The 18,434-nt window shown below is 39.5% G+C and overlaps 1 protein-coding gene across 19 annotated transcripts in view; it reads right to left on the reverse strand.

The window, feature by feature from the left end:
* Nucleotides 1–18,434, reverse strand: part of DMD (dystrophin) — a 2,269,491-nt gene that overhangs the window by 95,727 nt on the left and 2,155,330 nt on the right. For all 19 annotated transcript variants that reach the window (XM_050777140.1, XM_050777144.1, XM_050777148.1 and 16 more), the window contains 2 exons: nt 14,529–14,603; nt 1,268–1,469 (listed from right to left, as the gene is read on the reverse strand). In XM_050777140.1, coding sequence (XP_050633097.1) covers nt 1,268–1,469; nt 14,529–14,603 — 277 coding nt within the window. The remainder of the gene's footprint in view (nt 1–1,267; nt 1,470–14,528; nt 14,604–18,434) is intronic.

The raw sequence follows: 18,434 nt of genomic DNA on the forward strand, positions 1-18,434 counted from the left end.
AAAAGAAATCCTGGGCACTAATGGACTAACAAAATTCCTATCATTGGAAAATTTTCTTATCTTTTTTCCTCTTAAGAAAAGGTTGTTCAAAATTTAACAAATCCACTTTATACAGCAACTTCAAGGAGTTAAAATTGTCACCAAATAATTTTCAGGCAGGTAGAATGGAGTTATATATTCAGAATGCATTCACATGTCATCTGCAAAGAAAACAGTGCCAAAATATATTTGAGGAGAAACCCGAATACAAACTCTTATCAAAACTAATGTAAATGTAGTTCACAATTGAAATCCGACATGTTCAAGGACTTGGTAGATAACTAAGATGAATGTAATAGTCAGGTGGTCCTGAAATTTTAAAAAGCAATACCTTATCAAAATAAGAAAGAAAAAAAGCTATAAATTTTAGTTAAAAAGGTGTTAGAAGTCTACAACAAAGGTAAAAGGCAAAATAGTTGTTATGCAACTCTTTTCAGAAAACCTTCCCAGATTTCCAAATGGGAATATGTTCTTGATTGGTGAAATGCGGTATGTAATAATTTTGAGGTCTGAGAAGAATTTAGGCAACATTAAAACCAATTCCTTCTGCTCCCTTCTTCAATTGTCTTCATTAAGCTCAAGAAAAAAAAAATCAGAACTGGGGATATCTCCCATGTGCAATCCAAAATAAACAAATAATTGTTCTCTAAGAGAGAGTGATGAATGGAGACGCCAAACTGAAACTTCATAAAATCTTATTAAAAAACAAAATAAAACCAAAAATGTTCTCAGTTTGAGGAGTTAAGTTTGCTGTATTAAGGGCTTGTTTTCATTTTGTTTGGCCTATCAATTCATAATCTTCTGCAAGTCTCCTAAGTATCAGCTAAGACAATTCTGATCTGGAGACAGGTGTGCCAGTATCTCCAGGAGCACAGCCATGGCCGCCAGTGAGAGGAAGCCACCCCTGAAGTGCATGGAAGAATTCCAAAATCCATGGGCGAGAAAGGGAAAGAACTAAGGGCTATATGTTGACTTATTCCACTATTTGAAGAGTGAGTATCTCAGGGTTTTGTTTGTTTTCGAATCTGAGAGCAATCTACGTTCTGGCTCTTAACTCCTAGTTTATTAAAATATTTTTCAAGTCATAAATGCAAAAATGATTTATCACAGGAACAGCATTAGGTCCACAGCTTCTGAGGCCCTGTTGTAATGCTAATTACACTGTCACCATTCTGTAAGCTAAGCCTCCTATGACAGAGCCCGGGAAACAAAAACTAGCCATACGTACGTATCATAAACATTCAGCAGCCAGTTCAGACACATATCCACGCAGAGAGGGACGTTGACCAAATTGTTGTGCTCTTGCTCCAGACGGTCATAAATAGTGGTCAAACAATTAATAATCTGCAGGATATCCATGGGCTGGTCATTTTGCTTGAGGTTGTGCTGGTCCAAGGCATCACATGCAGCTGACAGGCTCAAGAGATCCACTGCAAAAACAAATAAAATCACAAATGATTCAGAGAGTATAACCTTCCTTTCGGTGTCCTTTTTCCTTTGAGAATCCTAGCTAGGACCCTCTCATACCCTTTAATAAACACCAAACTTGAACCACACTCTCTTTGAAAGGTGTTTTATTTTTATCCCTCGACTCTAAGTTGATGAGTTTCATCAGTATTCAGGATCTGAAGTTGTTCTTAAATCTCACTGGCATTGGGTGCAGGTACGGGCAAAGACATAATTCCCATGCTTGGATTACTGGGGAATATCTGAGAGTTAAGGGGGCCTATCCTGTTCTACATAAACAGAGTCAATTTTCACCTGAATAAGAAAAAAAAATGTTTTAGCAGAAATGTTTGAAGAGATCCAACAATACTTTCTTGTATTGGTATTAGAGAAAACCTGTTAGATTAATCTGTATGGCTAAGGTTGTGTAAACTCTATTTCTAGCTATGCATTTATAATCATTAAGCACTTTTCTCCTTGAAATATCAGTCACCTCAGCATCTCTCTGCTACCCTAATATTAGGTGAAAAAAATACTCTCCACTAAAATTTTCTATAGGCAAACTAAAGTAATTGTATAATCTATCCAGTTTTCAGACCTGAGGCTCACTTATTTCTCCTTTCACCTTCAAATTGTATTTTATAATATGCTTTCCAAGCCCTCTAAGAACTTTATAAGACTGAGGGAGGAAAATTCCCTTGATCTGAGGAGGTATTTAATCTTATGCCAGGGACAAAAATTTAACGAAAGTGAAACTTCAACCTTGTCCAACATCAGCAAATCACAAGCTTTATTCCCAAGTGTCATGAAAAGATTCATTTCTCTAAAGCCAATTTATTAGCCAAACTAGAAACACAACAACATTGCTTTTATACCACCTTATACACCTAAGCTCTGGTTGAAATTCTCAGTCCTTTGAGACTAGGAATCCATGCTAATTAAGTAAATCTCTCATGCATCTAGGGGGAAGGGGCAATTCAATTATAAATGTAGTTCACATAAATACAGGTAAATCCCACTCAGTAAACAGCTTTCCCAGTAATAAAGAAATGCAAACTTAAGGCTTTAGTGTATTTTACAAGTTATTCGTGGCCAGTTCTAATTAAATATTAAGAAAGAAACAAAAATAGTGGTTAATACCTATGTAGGTTTGTGCAAAAATACTTTTGCACCTATATCGCACACATTTTTCTCTTTTAAAAAAAAGGAAAACAGAAAATCCTGGAGTTTCCCCAGAAGCATGAAGCAGACATGGCGGTGGAAGCAGGAGTCTGCACTCCTCCCTTGGAAGGGAAGGCCCCTCTGTTTTTGCTCTGAAATACTCTAAAGATCGAGAAATGACCCTTTTCATGGAAGCTGAGACTTTGTTTAAAGTGGGAGGAAGGAAGATAACTTGGGAGACTGACCTGAGGAGTCAAGTGAGAAAAACAATAAAGAATTTTAAAAAGCAATGCAAGGAGGCAGGAGGGCGGGAGGACGTGAGGAGGGAATGGCTGAAAGCGGACTGCATGGGAGGCTGGAGAGAGGTTCAGAGACAAAAGACTCAAACTTTTATTCGCTCTTCTGTGTGCCTGTTTTCCTCAGAGGGCGTATACTCAAGTGCACGTAGTAGGAACACTTAGAAACACAGTATACCTGCTCCATTACTGGAAGAGAGGAATGGATTTCTTCCAAACACCAATATTCCCAACATGTTTCCTTCTATACTGAAGGAAGCTATGGGTGGTTGGAAGTTTTTCGATTATTTTCTTTTTTGTTACTCTGCTTTAGTCATCATTAAGTATTTTGCCTCTGATCCAGGCATTTAAGAAGTAACTAGTGAGAATTTTTAGAATCGCTTTTGTATTAAGAGTCTTATTTATCCGTGTGATGGAAACGAACAAAGAGAAAAACTGCATGAATTTCATTTTATTGGGCCTGCTCTTATCTCTGTACAGGTGAATGGGTAACACACAGAAGAGCAATTGTTGAGTATAAATAGCTCCAGAGGGGAGCAAAGCAATTGCTCTGAAATTACAGGAGCAGAAGATGACACAGTTAGGAGAGAAATAATGTGCAGTGTGCTCTGCTAAAACTGGATGTGGTTAAACACAAGAACAATCCATCATAGAAGACTGAAGAGCACATTTCCCTAAACAAACATGTCAAACAGAATTCAACTTTCATGGAATTATTTTGAAAAGAATTCTATTTAGGTATACACAATCCATGCTATGGACCTGAAAAGGAAGTGAGAATATCAATAGGGACAATTTAATTGCCATGCATATGCTTTTCCAAATGAACAGCTTAGAGAACGCACCTAGACTTTTTGATGAAACATTAAATGTAATGATTAGCTGTTTTTAGGACCCTCAATAAACAACCAGCAGATACAGTTGTGTGAAACCATTTTTTTCCTTAAGCTAGGAATTTCCATTAAATATTATATGTGTGTGTGTGTGTGTATTCACTAGTAGATATACCTTCAAAGCTTTATAAAAACCCAAGTATTCTAATACATCCTCACTTTCTAAATTATGTTTACAGTAGAGGATGCTATAGGCTTTGAAGCCATTGAAGAATAGGGACCATGTGGTGGTACCCTACGCATGAGGGCTATGGGGGTGAGAGAGGGTGGGGACAGGATAAAAATTGCTGACTCTCCAGGATCCTCTTTGCTGTGCAGAAAAAGCAGACAGTGGTGGTTGGGGGGTGGCGAGCAGGCAGGACTTCAGCCCAGGGATCCCACTAATGGTTCCTGAGGCTCTGGTTGTGCCTGATCATCTTCTCAACCTTCTAGCTTCAAAAGCTAATTCTTTTCCTTTCTATGTATGCCACAGTAGCTAACTCTTGCTATTCCTTTCTATGTAAGACAGATTTTTTTTTTTTTTTGTCTTTTGCAGAGTGATAGACTCTTAGAGCCAGAAGGTTGCTTTAAAATCATTTTACAGTTGAGACAACTGAGACTAGAGATATGGAGACTCGCTCTGGGTGTTATGGCAGGTTATCTAGGTTTTCTGATTTCTCATGGAGGTACATATTGTAAGAGGGAAAAGTGGGTGGCAGAAGATGTCCTTACTGACTTTACAGAAAAGGAAAACCATTCTGCATTCCATGCTAATGACAACAGTAGGATAAAACAGAAGCACCAAAAAGTTGGTTAGTGGAAAAAAAAAATGTCTCATGGTGCCTATATAACCCCCAAGTTCATCCTGTAGGTCAACCTGGATATTCTATGTTGATGTATAAATAATTCTGTGATCTAATTAGCACAGAAACAGAAAGAGGCGAGTAATGGTGGAAGAACTGCTGCATGTTTGCTGATTTTTCTTGCCCAGGCATGCCATTCTACAGGCAACTTGCACTTATGGCTGAAGGACCTCCCAAGCAAATCTTTGCACTTCAAGAAAGTCAATGCACTTTGATGTAGTTGTCTGTGCAGTAAGGGTTAATTCCAGAGAGGCTGGAGTTGGCATGAGAGGCCTTGCTAAAATATCTACACAGTGCAGAGCCCTGGTCAAAGCACTTTCTTTTCAAAATGACTTACTGTGTTGAAGTGTAGCCACGGGTTGCAGGTTATCACCATTGTTTATTGCTAACAATAACACTGACCATTTTTACCTGGGCACAGTGAGACCAATGGAAGCCAGTGAGTTTGAGGCTGGTTACATAGGAACAGTACGCCTAGGTTACTGGCAGGACATAAGAAAGCCTGGCTGAAACTCCAATTTGTGCCCCCTGGTTTCCAAGGTGTTTTGTGCTCACATCAGTAGCTCTTGTTCCAAGAGAGAAAATGCATCTTGGTGTGGCTTTGTAGACAGAGGGCAATTATAGCTTGTGCCTGTCCTCTCTGGACCCTATGCTGTGAGGCAGCCTGTGGCTGTGACACTTATTCTGGTTTTAATGTTGTAGGTATATTGCATCCTTTTTCTGCAAAGAACTCTAGATTCGTAAGCACTGTCATTCGGGTCCTGTGACTCCTCTTTAGCAATTGAACCCTGTCTAACTGCCACTGTCAGGGCAGTGAGTGTCAGAAGCAAGATTGTTTAAGACACCTCCAACTCATTCTTAGCTAAAAGTATTACTAAGGCATTATTTAGAAAGAAAAAAAAAAGATGATTATGATAAAAGGGATGAAAAAGAACCTTCGAAGTTGCTCAACAAGCTACCCTTGGTTGGAAGTAACACAGGCTTTGAAATTGGTTACTGATGATATAACTTTCTAGGGGAATCTGGAAGTGAGAGAACTTGAACCTAAGAACTTGAACAAAATGGATTAGGAGGCAATTGCAAACCGATGGCAAGACTGCTAAAAAGAATCCAATTCCTTGGTTGGGTTAGCAAAAGCTAATGTAAGTTCAGAATTTCTTTCCATTGGGCTTCACCCTCTCTGGCCTGCAGGTGGAGTCCCAACCATAAAACCAAAGCAACTATCAGTTTTGATAAATGGGCTACACCTGTGAGGCCAATGACAATTAAAAAGATAATTCAAATTGGGCACTTACAGGTATTCCCTATGTCACTACAGTTTTCTTTTTTGATGCCAGACCTAGTAGTCCCTTAACTGAGGCTACAATTAAGAGTTTCAAAGACTGGTAATATTCCAAAATAAGATACTATGGCTATTAGTTGGTACTTAAGCACAAGAATTCCACAAGGATCAATGGAATGGATTGCTCCTTCCCTGTCCCTTGCCTAATTGAAGCTGTCACACAAATGTTTTGTCACCTAGTGGACAGGCTAGCACCATTTCTTTATATGGAGTTATAATCCCCATCATAAGTTGAAAATATCTTAAGTCACAAATGCATTTAATACACCTAACCAACTGAAACTCATGGCTTAAGCCTAGCCTACCTTCAATGTGCTCCCAACACTTACATCAGCCTACAGTTGGGCAAAATGATCTAGCAACACAGTACACAGTAAAGTGTCAGTTGTTTAGCCTCATGATCTTGTGGCTGACTGGGAGCTGAGGTTCAGTGCTGCTGCCCAGCAAGGGGAGAGAGTATCATACCGCATATTACTAGCCTGGGAAAAGATCAAAATTCAAATCTAGAAGTACGGTTTCTATTGAATATATGTCACTTTGCATCACTGTGAAATAAAAAAATTGTTAAGTTGAAACTTCACAAGTTGGGGACTGTTGCATTGTGTGTCTGTGTGTAGCTGGGGAAGAGGTTTGGCTTAAAATTAATGATAAAAGGAAAAAGGTGAGATTGTTGCAAAGGGAAGGAAACCACCAAAGATACTTTTTTCTTTCTTTCTTTCTTTTTTTTTTTTTTTTGTTTGAGACAGAGTCTTGTTCTGTCACCCAGGCTGGAGTGTAGTGGCGCAATCTTGGCTCACTGCAAGCTCTGCCTCCCGGGTTCATGCCATTCTCCTGCCTCAGACTCCCAAGTAGCTGGGACTACAGGCGCCTGCCACCACGCCCAGCTAATTTTTAGTATTTTTAGTAGAGATGGGGTTTCACCGTGGTAGCCAGGATAGTCTCGATCTCCTGACCTCGTGATCCGCCTGCCTCGGCCTCCCAAAGTGCTGGGATTACAGGTGTGAGCCACTAAGCATGGCCGATACTTTTTTTTTTTTTTTTTTTAAGGGAAAACCTAACATAATGTTGCTGCCTAGGAAGAGGTTTAAAATAAGAGAATAATATGCTCCCTTAGTTTAGACTCAGATGCCTTTTGGGGTGGAGGACTCTGTTAAAACCTCCTCCTCCTTGAAATAGCCAAGATGTGAGTGGGAGAGTCAGCCAACCTACCCAACACACTGGATGATGAGATGGGAGTTCTAACTGCAACTACAACACCATGGAGCAATATTAATGTGGCTTTTGGTTAGTATTCATTAATGTCTTTTGGTTCTTTCACAGGACATATCTGTTATTAATCATCTGTGTCAGGAAATACCCTGAGGGAATATTTACCCAGTCAAATCTGAAGAACAATGATTTATAACAATCTCAATGAACACTGTGTGGCCATTAATTGTGATGATGAAGGTTTAAGAAAGGTATTGGGTATGTGGTAGAAGGTTTACGTGCTGTATGTTTCATCTGTCACAACATTATGTGTTTAAAAAAAAAAGCTATTTTCCCTATTACTCTGTGTGGAAAGCTATTAGTGGGTGGAGGGACAACTGGGACAACTTGAATCAGTGACAGATATTGAAGTTGAATTTGGTGGGCCTACTTTCCTAAGACTGAAAAGCTAGAAATTTGATATGGATGGCTACAGAAATTTCTGTGACATACCCAAACCAAAGTCCTTTTAGGGGTGACTACTATTCATATGATTTTAGCCTAGTCACATTTTTGTGTCTCATGTGTATTTCCCATTAAAGATGTTATTTCTCAATGGCACCATGTCTGGTAGACCAAAGGGCATGAATCCACTTGAAATAAAAGAAACGGGAGAATTAGGAGCTGGGCTAGAGATATGTGGCCAGGTAGAATTTGCTTTGAATGAGAAATGATAAACTGATGAAAAAGACTTCCTAGTGCAAGAAGGGCACTTCAAGGGCATCCAATTCCAGGAGGAAGGATAGGGATGGCAAGCTGCCAAGGTTGATAGCTGGAGAAGGGAACCAATAATTACTGGAAAACAGAACCTACTAGGTGTTCTTTAACCTCTTTAGCATCAAGACTGAGAGACAACCATTCTTTCCCTAGTGGGTAACAGTTAAACAAGATTACAGTATTTCCCCTGGGAGATAGACGGGTCATGTTATGAGACCTCTCTTGGGCACCAGTATCTGTCAAACCATATAAACTGAGAAAATTAGTTTGGCCATGTCCTCAAGATGTCTTAAACTCAGAACTAACAGAGACATGGCCTCTAACCTATGTGAAAAATAATACATGGTATATGGAAAAAGTAGATTGTTGTAGGAGAGGGGCAAAATAATTACACTGGCCTCTCGAGACCCCCTTGCTGTGGAGGCAGCCTGTGGCCGTGGATCCATATCCTGACAGTAACGCTGTTATAATGTAGCCTTTTCTGGCAATAGATCATGGATTTGTAAGCCATGATATTGTGGGTCCTGAGAGTCTTCTTTAGCAACTGAAGCCTGTCTAATGTGACCCTTGGTGCACTATCAGAAGGTGAGGTGCATTTACAGAGAAGGTGGTGCATTTTTCACCTGGTTTGTCATGGTGAGGGTGAGCCCAGAAACTGTGACTATTCACACAACTCCAGCCTGTACCAAATCTCTATAACTTGTGCTTTAGTTGCTGAATAGAGGCAAATTGTTCTCTATTTCTTATTGTTTGCAGAATATTTGTCACACTTATCAACTGCAGTATATTTAGCCCTGTGGTTTGGGCTCTCTCCAACCCACCACACATTAATAAACTAAATACACTTGGTTTGTTAAGTGCATTTTTATTTCTGCTCTTACAAGTTGGCTATCTTTTTAATTTTAGAAGCCACACACCTATGGAATGTCAACAGAACTAAAAAGGAAGAAAGAAAATGCTTAAATTACCTTCTTCATAACTTTCAATGGGGTATCAGCTATATGAAACAGTTTATAAATCCTTCTTACCAAGATTTTGTCTTTGTTCCTGCTTTTCTATCAAGTTTAATTTTCATTCACAATGTGTTGAGAGGCAGTAAGGAGTCATGCAACATTTAACTGATTACAAACTGGGGACATTATAGGCCAACGGTGATGCTCTCCACTTAAATAGTGAATTCTCTATAGTGGATACAATTGTGTTATTTGGCTTTCTGCAATATGGAAACATTGATAGGGAAGTGAAAAAAAATAAGATCAAGTGCTTAATAGAGGTGGAAGTGCATATTTCCAAGGCATCTGTAATTCAGACTCTTCATTGGCATCAGGAAATCACTGAGATAACATCATTAATTTTCCTTAAAGTTAGAGTTGGTAGAAGCGGACTTTGGTAGGGAAAGCTAGCCAGGGCAAGTTTTATTTGCCTGTACCACAGACAACAGCTCTTTATCATGGCTTTGCAGGCTTAGAAATGACAAAAGCCTGGGAGCTAAATCTGAGCAAATATAAAATTAAGAGAAAATTCTTAAATCATATATTGAAAGCAAGTAATGTGACCACACATATTTTCAATAAAAGGATTGGGTGAACTCTTCATTCTATAGCCTTACTATATATGGCACCCTCCTAGCATTAATGAGAATTACATACTTAATTTAGAGAAATATACCTCAATTTTGGCATACTTGAATTTTTTTCACATATTAGAAAAGCCAAGCTCAGAAAGGAAATGCAGAGAATTTCAAATTGATTTAAAAGTGAAAATTTAAAGAAATGATTCTACATTCAGAGCTTACCTTTATTACAAGGTTATCACCTCAAATGGACAAAATTTTGTATGTTATTAAATTCTCCCATTTTCCCAATGTTTATTGGAAATTATAAGTTGAAATGACAGACAATAAAACACATATGTGAATGGAATTATTTTTTGAACAGGAAAATCGAACAGTGCCTAAATCCAGGGTGAAAATGGACATTATAGAAAGGAACAGTCGTTATGAGGTTTTCCATCTGGTCTATTTCTGGTTTTTTTTTTTTTTTTTCATAGTATAAACTGGAACAACTGGTTATCTTTTGAACTTTTAGGATCTCACAGGAATATTCTATAGCACTTCATAATAACCCAGTGCCTAATTACTCCTTTATTAAAGGGAAACAGTAGCTCTGGGATGGAGCAGGGGCAGGGGCAGGAGAAGAGAAAGAGGCAAGACAACTTTCTCTATTCAGCCCCCTGACTCAATCCCATCCCAAACTACTTTTTCCCAGCTGTGATGCATTAACAGGTCCTAAGGAAATCCTCGACCTGGAAAGCCCTTTAAACGCCAGTTAAACTTGGCAGCTATATAGCTGAAAAATGCTAACTTCAGGCTATAAGGAAATGGAAGCCTTGGTTTACTTTCATTCATGCATTCATTTCATGAAAACATATTGAACCCTGCTGTGTGCCAGGTTTTGTGCTAAGCATTGGGGATACCAAGATGAAGGGAAAAGGCCTAGTCTCTCTTTCCAAATAATTCCACTTCTAAGGCATTTCTTCTCTATCTCCGTGTAAGAACCATATGCCAGGTGACTCCTTGACTATCTTATTGCTAGCCTCTGCAGATCCTCTGGTCGAACCACTTTATTTCTGAAGACCTGGCAGCCAGGGTTCGTGGTCCTTCTCTTTTGGCCAGTTTTTCCTACAATTCTGCATGATTTCAACACTGGCATGGGGGACTCATGCATCACTCTAGCCTCTCAGTTCCTTAACCTGCTGTTTCACCTCCATGGAAATTCACATCCACTCTACCTCTGCCACCTACTCAAATAGCCATACCCTAGATCTGATCACCTGAAACTGTTCCACCTTCAAAATAATGTTCATCTACGATTCTCTCTAACCACAACTTCTCGACCTTCAGTTCCTTTACTACTTCTTCCCCCACCTCCCTGAAGAGTTAGCCTTTTCATCCCTCTACCTCCTAATTACCAGTTTCCATATGCATTCACAGCTTATCCTACCCAACAGGGACTTGTCAGTATCATTTTAATCACTCTTTTGCCCAAATCCTCACTTCTCTTGCCCAGCTGTTCTCTGCCTACCCCAGGACAGAAGCATCTGGCTCCTAACTGCTAAGTGTGCCTGGGGAATACCACACCCCTGCAGACTGGTGCTACCGTGAAACACTCAGCCGCCTCTGGGTTCACAGAGCTGGTTTTCAACTCTGCCATCTCTCTTATTCTCCACAAAGATAAGCCCAATTTCATCATCTCCTGCTGTTAACTGCATTGCAGGGACTCTCCTCTCCATACAAAAAAAACGGAAGCCTTTATAGTAAGACATCCCTCACCTTGCTGCTACCTGGTTTCTTAGTTACGTGGACCTGCCCAGATCCTTCCCTCGACCCCACCCATTACATGGAAGAGAGGTATCTCTTCCCTCCCTTGGGCTCTGGATTACCTGCCCATATTCTCTGAGAACTCACGTTATTTATCATCTCCTCTTGGGCCAATAATTGTAATCTCACCCTGTCTTCTCATACTGATATAAATACATTCCCAGGAATACTGTATTTTTGGCCTGCACTTGATTGAAAAAAATCCACTTAAGTTGACCCAAGCAGTTCAAACCCATGTTGTTCAAGGATCAACTGTACATATATATACACACACATACACACATATATACACACACACATATTTATATACACATATTGTGCCACATAATGACATCTCAGTCAACAATGGACTGCCTATATGACAGCGAGCCCATGAGATTATACTCTATTTTTACTGTATCTTTTCTATGTTTAATTATGTTTAGATATACAATACTTACTATTGTGTTACAACTGCCTACAGTATTCAGAACAGTCACATGCTGTACAGGTGTATAGCCTAGGAGCAACAGGCTATCCCATACAGCCTAGGTGTGTAGGTGTGTACTAGGCTATACCATCTAGGTTTGTGTAGTGCACTCTTATATTGACACAACAACAAAATTGCCTAACAACACATTTCTTAGAACGTATCCCCATTGTTAAGCAACACTTGACTGTACATACATTTCCATTAACTCCTCAGCCCCCTCCAACTAGCTACCACCCCACTTTTCTCCCCTTCATAAGTAAATTTCTCCAAGAATCATTCCTACCATCTCTAATTCCCCACTTTTGGTTCACTTTTGAACTCACCACACCACTTCCACTGTGCCTCTAAAATCTCACCAAAATTACTAGGGACCTTCCTGTTGCTAAATCCAATGGGCACTTTCCACAACTTTATCCTGACATCCCAGCAACATCTGACCCTGGTGATGGGTTCTTTCTTTCTTCCCATGGAGTATGTGGCATCATAACCTCTTGGAATTTTCCTTCTTTCCTGCTGGCCATTCCTTTGCAGTCCCTTCTGTAGGTTGCTTATCCTGTGTCCTAAATAACTTCCCTTCTCACTCTACACTTTCCTGGAGCTATCCAATCCTCTCCACGGTTACAAGCAGCACCTACAGGCTCATGATCCCTAAATATTTTTTGTATATTTCTCCTGAGCACCACAGCTCCGTGTCTAACCTTACCAGACAAGTCCCCATTCACCTGATATTCCAAGCCAAGCACCTAAGTGTCTTCCTTGACTCCCTTTCACCCACCACATCAAGCTTGTCCAACCTGTGGCCCGTGGGCCACATGCGGCCCAGGATGGCTTTGAATGAGACCCAAATGAATGAGTAAACTTTCCTAAAACATTATGAGATTTTTTTTTTTTTTTTTTGCGATATTCTTTTTTTTTAGCTCATCAGCTACCGCTAGTGTTAGTGTATTTTATGCGTGGCCCAAGACAATTCTTCTTCTTCCAATGTGGCCCGGAGAAGCCAAAAGATTGGACACCCCTGCACCACATCAAATGAATCATCGAGGCCTGTCAAATCCACTTCCTGAATATTTCTAAATTCTCTCCACTTATCTCCATTACTACTCTGCTAATTCAAGTCACAACATTGCTGGTTTAGATTACTGCAACAGGTTTCTCTCCTGTCACTCCCACAGCACACCAATCCATACTCTGTTCCACAGCAAGAATCATCTTTCTAAGCGACAATCTAATTATATCACTCCCAGGCCAAATCTCCTGACCTCTAAATTCCTTAACTTGGGTTTTAAAAACCTTGCACAATCTGCTTCCTGCTTCTCTCTCCAGCCTATTATTTCACAACAGATCTTTCCCCTGGAATTCTGTGCTTTAGCCATACTGACATATTTTCAGTTCCTGAATGTGTCATGCTTTCTCTGGGCCCTTCGGTACATGCTCTTCTTTCTGACTAGAACACTTTTCCTAGAGGGAGGGCTGCTTACTCTTCTAGACTTACCTAGCTTAGACATCACCTCTTCAAACAAACATTCTCTGAATCTCATTCCACACAGTTAGCTGTTCACATAGTGCCCCATTATCCCACTGTTGCACAACTAAATATATGACACTGAAATAAATGGTCTTGGAAATAGAGACAAGATCACTTTTCTTTTTTAACCAACTGTAGACATTCTTAATACATTATACATATATTTGCTTAAGTCTACAAATTTTATGAACATCCTGGTTATCCCTTGTTAGACTGTAAGTTCCATCAGAGTAGAAACTGTGCCTGTTGGGCCGGGCGCAATGGCTCATGCCTGTAATCCCAGCACTTTGGGAGGCTGAGGCAGGTGAATCACCTGAGGTCAGGATTTTGAGACCAGCCTGACCGACATGGTGAAACCTCGTCTCTACTAAAAAATACAAAAATTAGCCAGGCATGGTGGTGCATGCCTGTAATCCCAGCTACTTGGGAGGCTGAGGCAGGAGAATCGCTTGAACCCGGGAGGTGGAGGTTGCAGTGAGCCCACATTGCGCCACTCCACTGCACTCCAGCCTGGGCAATACAGCAAGACTCCAACTCAAAAAAAAAAAAAAAAAAGGAAACTGTGCCTGTTTCATGGGCATGTCATCAATGCATACAGACCCTCGGACAATAGTAGAGTTATACATAAACTATCTGATGACATGATAGAACTGTGTAACACTTCAGGATTTTTCCACAGATGTATGATAAAAAAGGAGGAAAGCAATTCTGTCATTTTTCCTCTACCACATCGTTCATCTTCACGTTGGCATTCAAGCTAATAAACCACACACGTCTATGAACTTTGGTTTGGATCAGATAGTCACAGTCTTCTAATACTAAGTATATTTTGTAAAAAGAAAAAAAAAACAAAGGTAGAACAAGGAGAGACAGTGCAAGTTTCACAAAGGTAATTATGGATGCCAATGCCAGTAGTTGGAAAATAAAAATCATCAATATCCTAATTCAACATCAGTAGCTGAGGAATGGTGACAGGAATGATTCTAAAAATAAAACAAAACATTCTAGGCAAACTCTAGGCCAAGGATACATTAAAGAATGAATTCTATGTTGTAACAGGAATTGTGACAGCTATTTCTCCCCTTTCTAAGTAAAAATGTACCCAACCTACTTTTTATTCTAAGCAAAGACATAGTATCAAGATCTTCAAGTACTGGCCAATACTTACAGCAAAGAGCCTTCTGCAGTCTTCGGAGTTTCATGGCAGTCCTATAAGCTGAGAACCTGACATTATTCAGGTCAGCTGAAAAGGGGGAAAACAAAGATCATTTGTTATTCCATCAGAAAACACAGACAACCCCCCACCCCCCACAGTGATTTGCCAATAACTACAACCACCACAAAAATAGCCTAGAAGAAATATTGTGTGTATGCACCAAGCTTTCGGAGGTGAAAATTCTGTTAATGTGGGAAAAGAAAAAATAATTCCTTTTGCCCTTTGACAATCAGGAAGGCTAAGTTCTGTGAAGACTACAGTGGTATAGCCTGAAGGGCATTCATGTAGTCCTGTTTCCAAGAGGAAAGAGATGGACAGGCATTATTTTTTTCTGGAAAGTAATCTGGATCTACTGTAGTGAATTTTTGCTGCACAAGATCAAAGAGAACAAGCAATACATTATTTAAATAGCTCTAAGACCTTAAACAATCAAGTGGCAATATAACATTTTTTCTGACTGTAGAAGTTACACATGCTCACTTTGGGTAACTTAGACATTTTATACATATATATATATATATATAATCAAAGAAATCATCCACAAGCCCATAAACTCAAAAACAGGCACAATTGGCTGGACTCAGTGGCTCATGCCTGTAATCCCAACACTTTGAATGGCCAAGGTGGGAGGAGTGCTTGAGGCCAGGAGATTGAGACTAGCTTGGGCAACATAGTGAGATCCCATCTCTACAAAAAAAAGTTTATATAAATCTTTCAAATAGGCACTGTTAACATTTTGGGTATTTTTTATCCAACATATGTGTCTATGTGTGTGATATGTATTTAAAAATATAATTAGGATTAAAATAAACATTTGGCTCTATATTCTAAGGTACAATCATTCTAATGTTCAGCACAGAATAACAACAATATATGTTACTGTGGTTTCTGCAGTCACCGGTCTATCAAGCCCTGACTCACGTCACCTAGCAGGAAGCTATATTTAGATGATGTTCTTACTCAAGTCTGCACAAGCCTTGATAGATACTGGGCTACATTTATTTCAGGAACCCAGCTCCAAAAAGCTCCTTGAACACAAGAACTCTATCACCTACTTCTGTCATTTTTCCCAGCAACTTAATATGCAACTCCTCTCTGAAAAAGCTGTTTTAATACAGGTCATGGGCCAACTGACCAACTGAATGAATCAATAAACGAGAGAAAGAAAGAAAGAAAAAGTACACTGACATACATGACTAACTGCCATAATCAAATGGCACCTACGAAACCAATTCTAACAAGGTGTTAGGAAAGGGCAATAATTCAATCCATATCCAAGTCACTTGGGTCAACATTTTCAGCTTTATGGCCATTGCAGAGACCAAACATAAAAGCCTGAATTTAAACTAGGGGAAAGAAAATGATGTGTATAATTTAAACTATTCAGCATACAATTTTGTTTAAAAGACTGGAATACCAAATGTTGGTGAGGATATGGAGCGACTGGAATTCTCAGACACTGCTTGTTGGGAATGTACATCAACTTTGGGAAACCAGTGAGGCAGTTTTTTATGAAACTAAACATACATGTATATTATGACCCAAATATTCTTTCCCCCGATATTTGTACAGAATAAAAATGTGCACAAAAGATGTGTACATGAATGTCCATAGTAGCTTTATTCATAATAGTCAAAAACTGGAAATCAACCAATAAGGTAATGGATAAACAAACTGTGGTAAAGTCATTCAACGGGATACTACTGTGCAATAAAAAGGAACTAACTACTGATAATGCAACAATGTGAACTGATCTGAAAAACATTAAGCTGGTAAAAGAAGCCAGGCACAAAACAGTACATACTGTTTGATTTCATTTATATCAACTTCTAGAACAGGCAAAACTCAGCTACTATGCCAGACGGTAGCCTGGGGTGTGGTGGGAGTAGGTAACTGACCTCGAAGGTACACAAGGGTGTTTTCTAGGTGGTCGAAATGTTATATCTTGATTGGCACGGTGGTTGCACGAGTGTATGTATGTATTTGCCAAAACCCAACATGTACACTTAAAATGGAAACATGTTGTAGTGTTTAAATTATGCCCTCAGAAGGTAAATTTTAAGAGTCTTTAAAAACACTCACATGAACAGTATGCTATGATGTATGTGTGTGTTAGCTTAAGCTACATTGTAGAGGTGGTCAGTTGTCTTAATCAGGAATGAACTCCAAGGGTGGTTGGCTAGAAATTAATCAAAAAGCCTCAAGCCAGAAGCAGCCACTGTAAATGATTCAGTTATATTTAGCTCTTATTATACCAGGGGTTTCATTAATTATCCTAATTAATGTTAGACGGGCTTGTGTTAGTGATATTAGTGGTTTGTAAAATATTAGGATTGTTGAAAAACATTTAGAAACATTCCCTGCCTTGACATTGAGTTTAAGAAGAATCCAGTACATTCTCCATCTTTAGAAATGGTGCCCTAGGCTGAATTCCAAAATGTCCAGCTGTGGTTCACTGGATTCTTAGTTGTCAGAATTCAATTAGACAGTTGAGGGAATCCTGCTGCTAGAACAATGGTTCTCAAACTTGAGCAAACATCAGAATCACCTGGAGTGGATAGTTTAAAGATGCAGATTTCCCAGGCCCCACCTCCAGATTTTCTAATTCAGTACGTCTGGGGAGGGCCTGGGAATCTGAATTTCTAGCAAGTTTCCAGGTGATGCTGATGCTGCTGGTCCAGGGACCACACTTTGAGAACCACTCTAATAGAGGACTGTGGTCTCTGCAGACTGTGAGCCTCTCACACCCAGCACCCCAAAAGACAGAACTGTGACTTCACTGTGTCTCTGGCACAGGCTGTAAGATTGTTTTGTACCCACTGGCTAATAAATGCTCATAAGTGACAGAACTTGTTCTGAGACTTGCTTTCATTATAACCTGGCAGCCGAGAGGTGGTTAAGAGGGCAGTCCTCACCTACATCTAACCATGGATGACTACCAACACCTATTACAGAGAACCTATGTGGGTCCTTGTTAGTTAAAGTGTGATTTGAGGAAGAATAGCATCAGTATCTGCTTGGAGCTTATGAGAAATGCAGAATCTCAGGCCCTACCCAGATCTGTGAAACAGAATCAATGTTTTACTAAGAGCCTCTGGTGATTCATTTGGAAATGATTTAAATGCATATTTTAAGAAAGTTTCTTGTTCCGTGTTGTTAAACTTCAAGTATAAATTCTGTATACCAACCTATGTTGTCTTTTTTCTATCTTCCATTTTGTGGGCTTTTATTAATAGATTATTTAATAACTACTATAGTCAATTACACCAAAATCTCCCCTCTGGGATATATCTGTGAGTCTCTTGTTTATGATGAACGCCAATAAAAGGTATTCAATAAATTTAAAGCATGTTGGAGTATCTTGAAACGCTATATATACCGATTGCTTCTTGAAGATAATTAACGTTTGCCTGGAGACTGTCCTTTGGTGAGTAGAACTTGATCTAGTTGGGTCCCTTAAATGTCCTTCTTTCTCTCTCCCCTAAAAGATGTGGTTCTTCCTTTGCCTCTTTTGCCCAGTCATCATTGCTTACTTTTTAAAGTGGTCTCAGCCAACTCATGGTATGAGTTGTCTTGTGGCATTAATCCGTGAGAAACCAATTCCTGTCCTCCCCTCCAGATTGGTACAACATCCTTCACCAGTACCATCGAATTTCTCCTATACTTGCTAGTGTGTTCCCTTACACACACTCATAATTGAGTCCCTTTGGCTCTTTATAAAAAGCAATGTAGAGACGTGGAAATGCACTTTTGGTCAAATACAGATCGCTTTCCCGTTAACACCAGCCTGTAGCAGTTTCCAAGGGATAAGCATCCACTCCCAAATTTTCTTTCATTCCTTTACTTATACAAAAGTAT

This window comes from Macaca thibetana, chromosome X, assembly GCF_024542745.1.
Source record: "Macaca thibetana thibetana isolate TM-01 chromosome X, ASM2454274v1, whole genome shotgun sequence".
NCBI lineage: Eukaryota > Metazoa > Chordata > Mammalia > Primates > Cercopithecidae > Macaca > Macaca thibetana.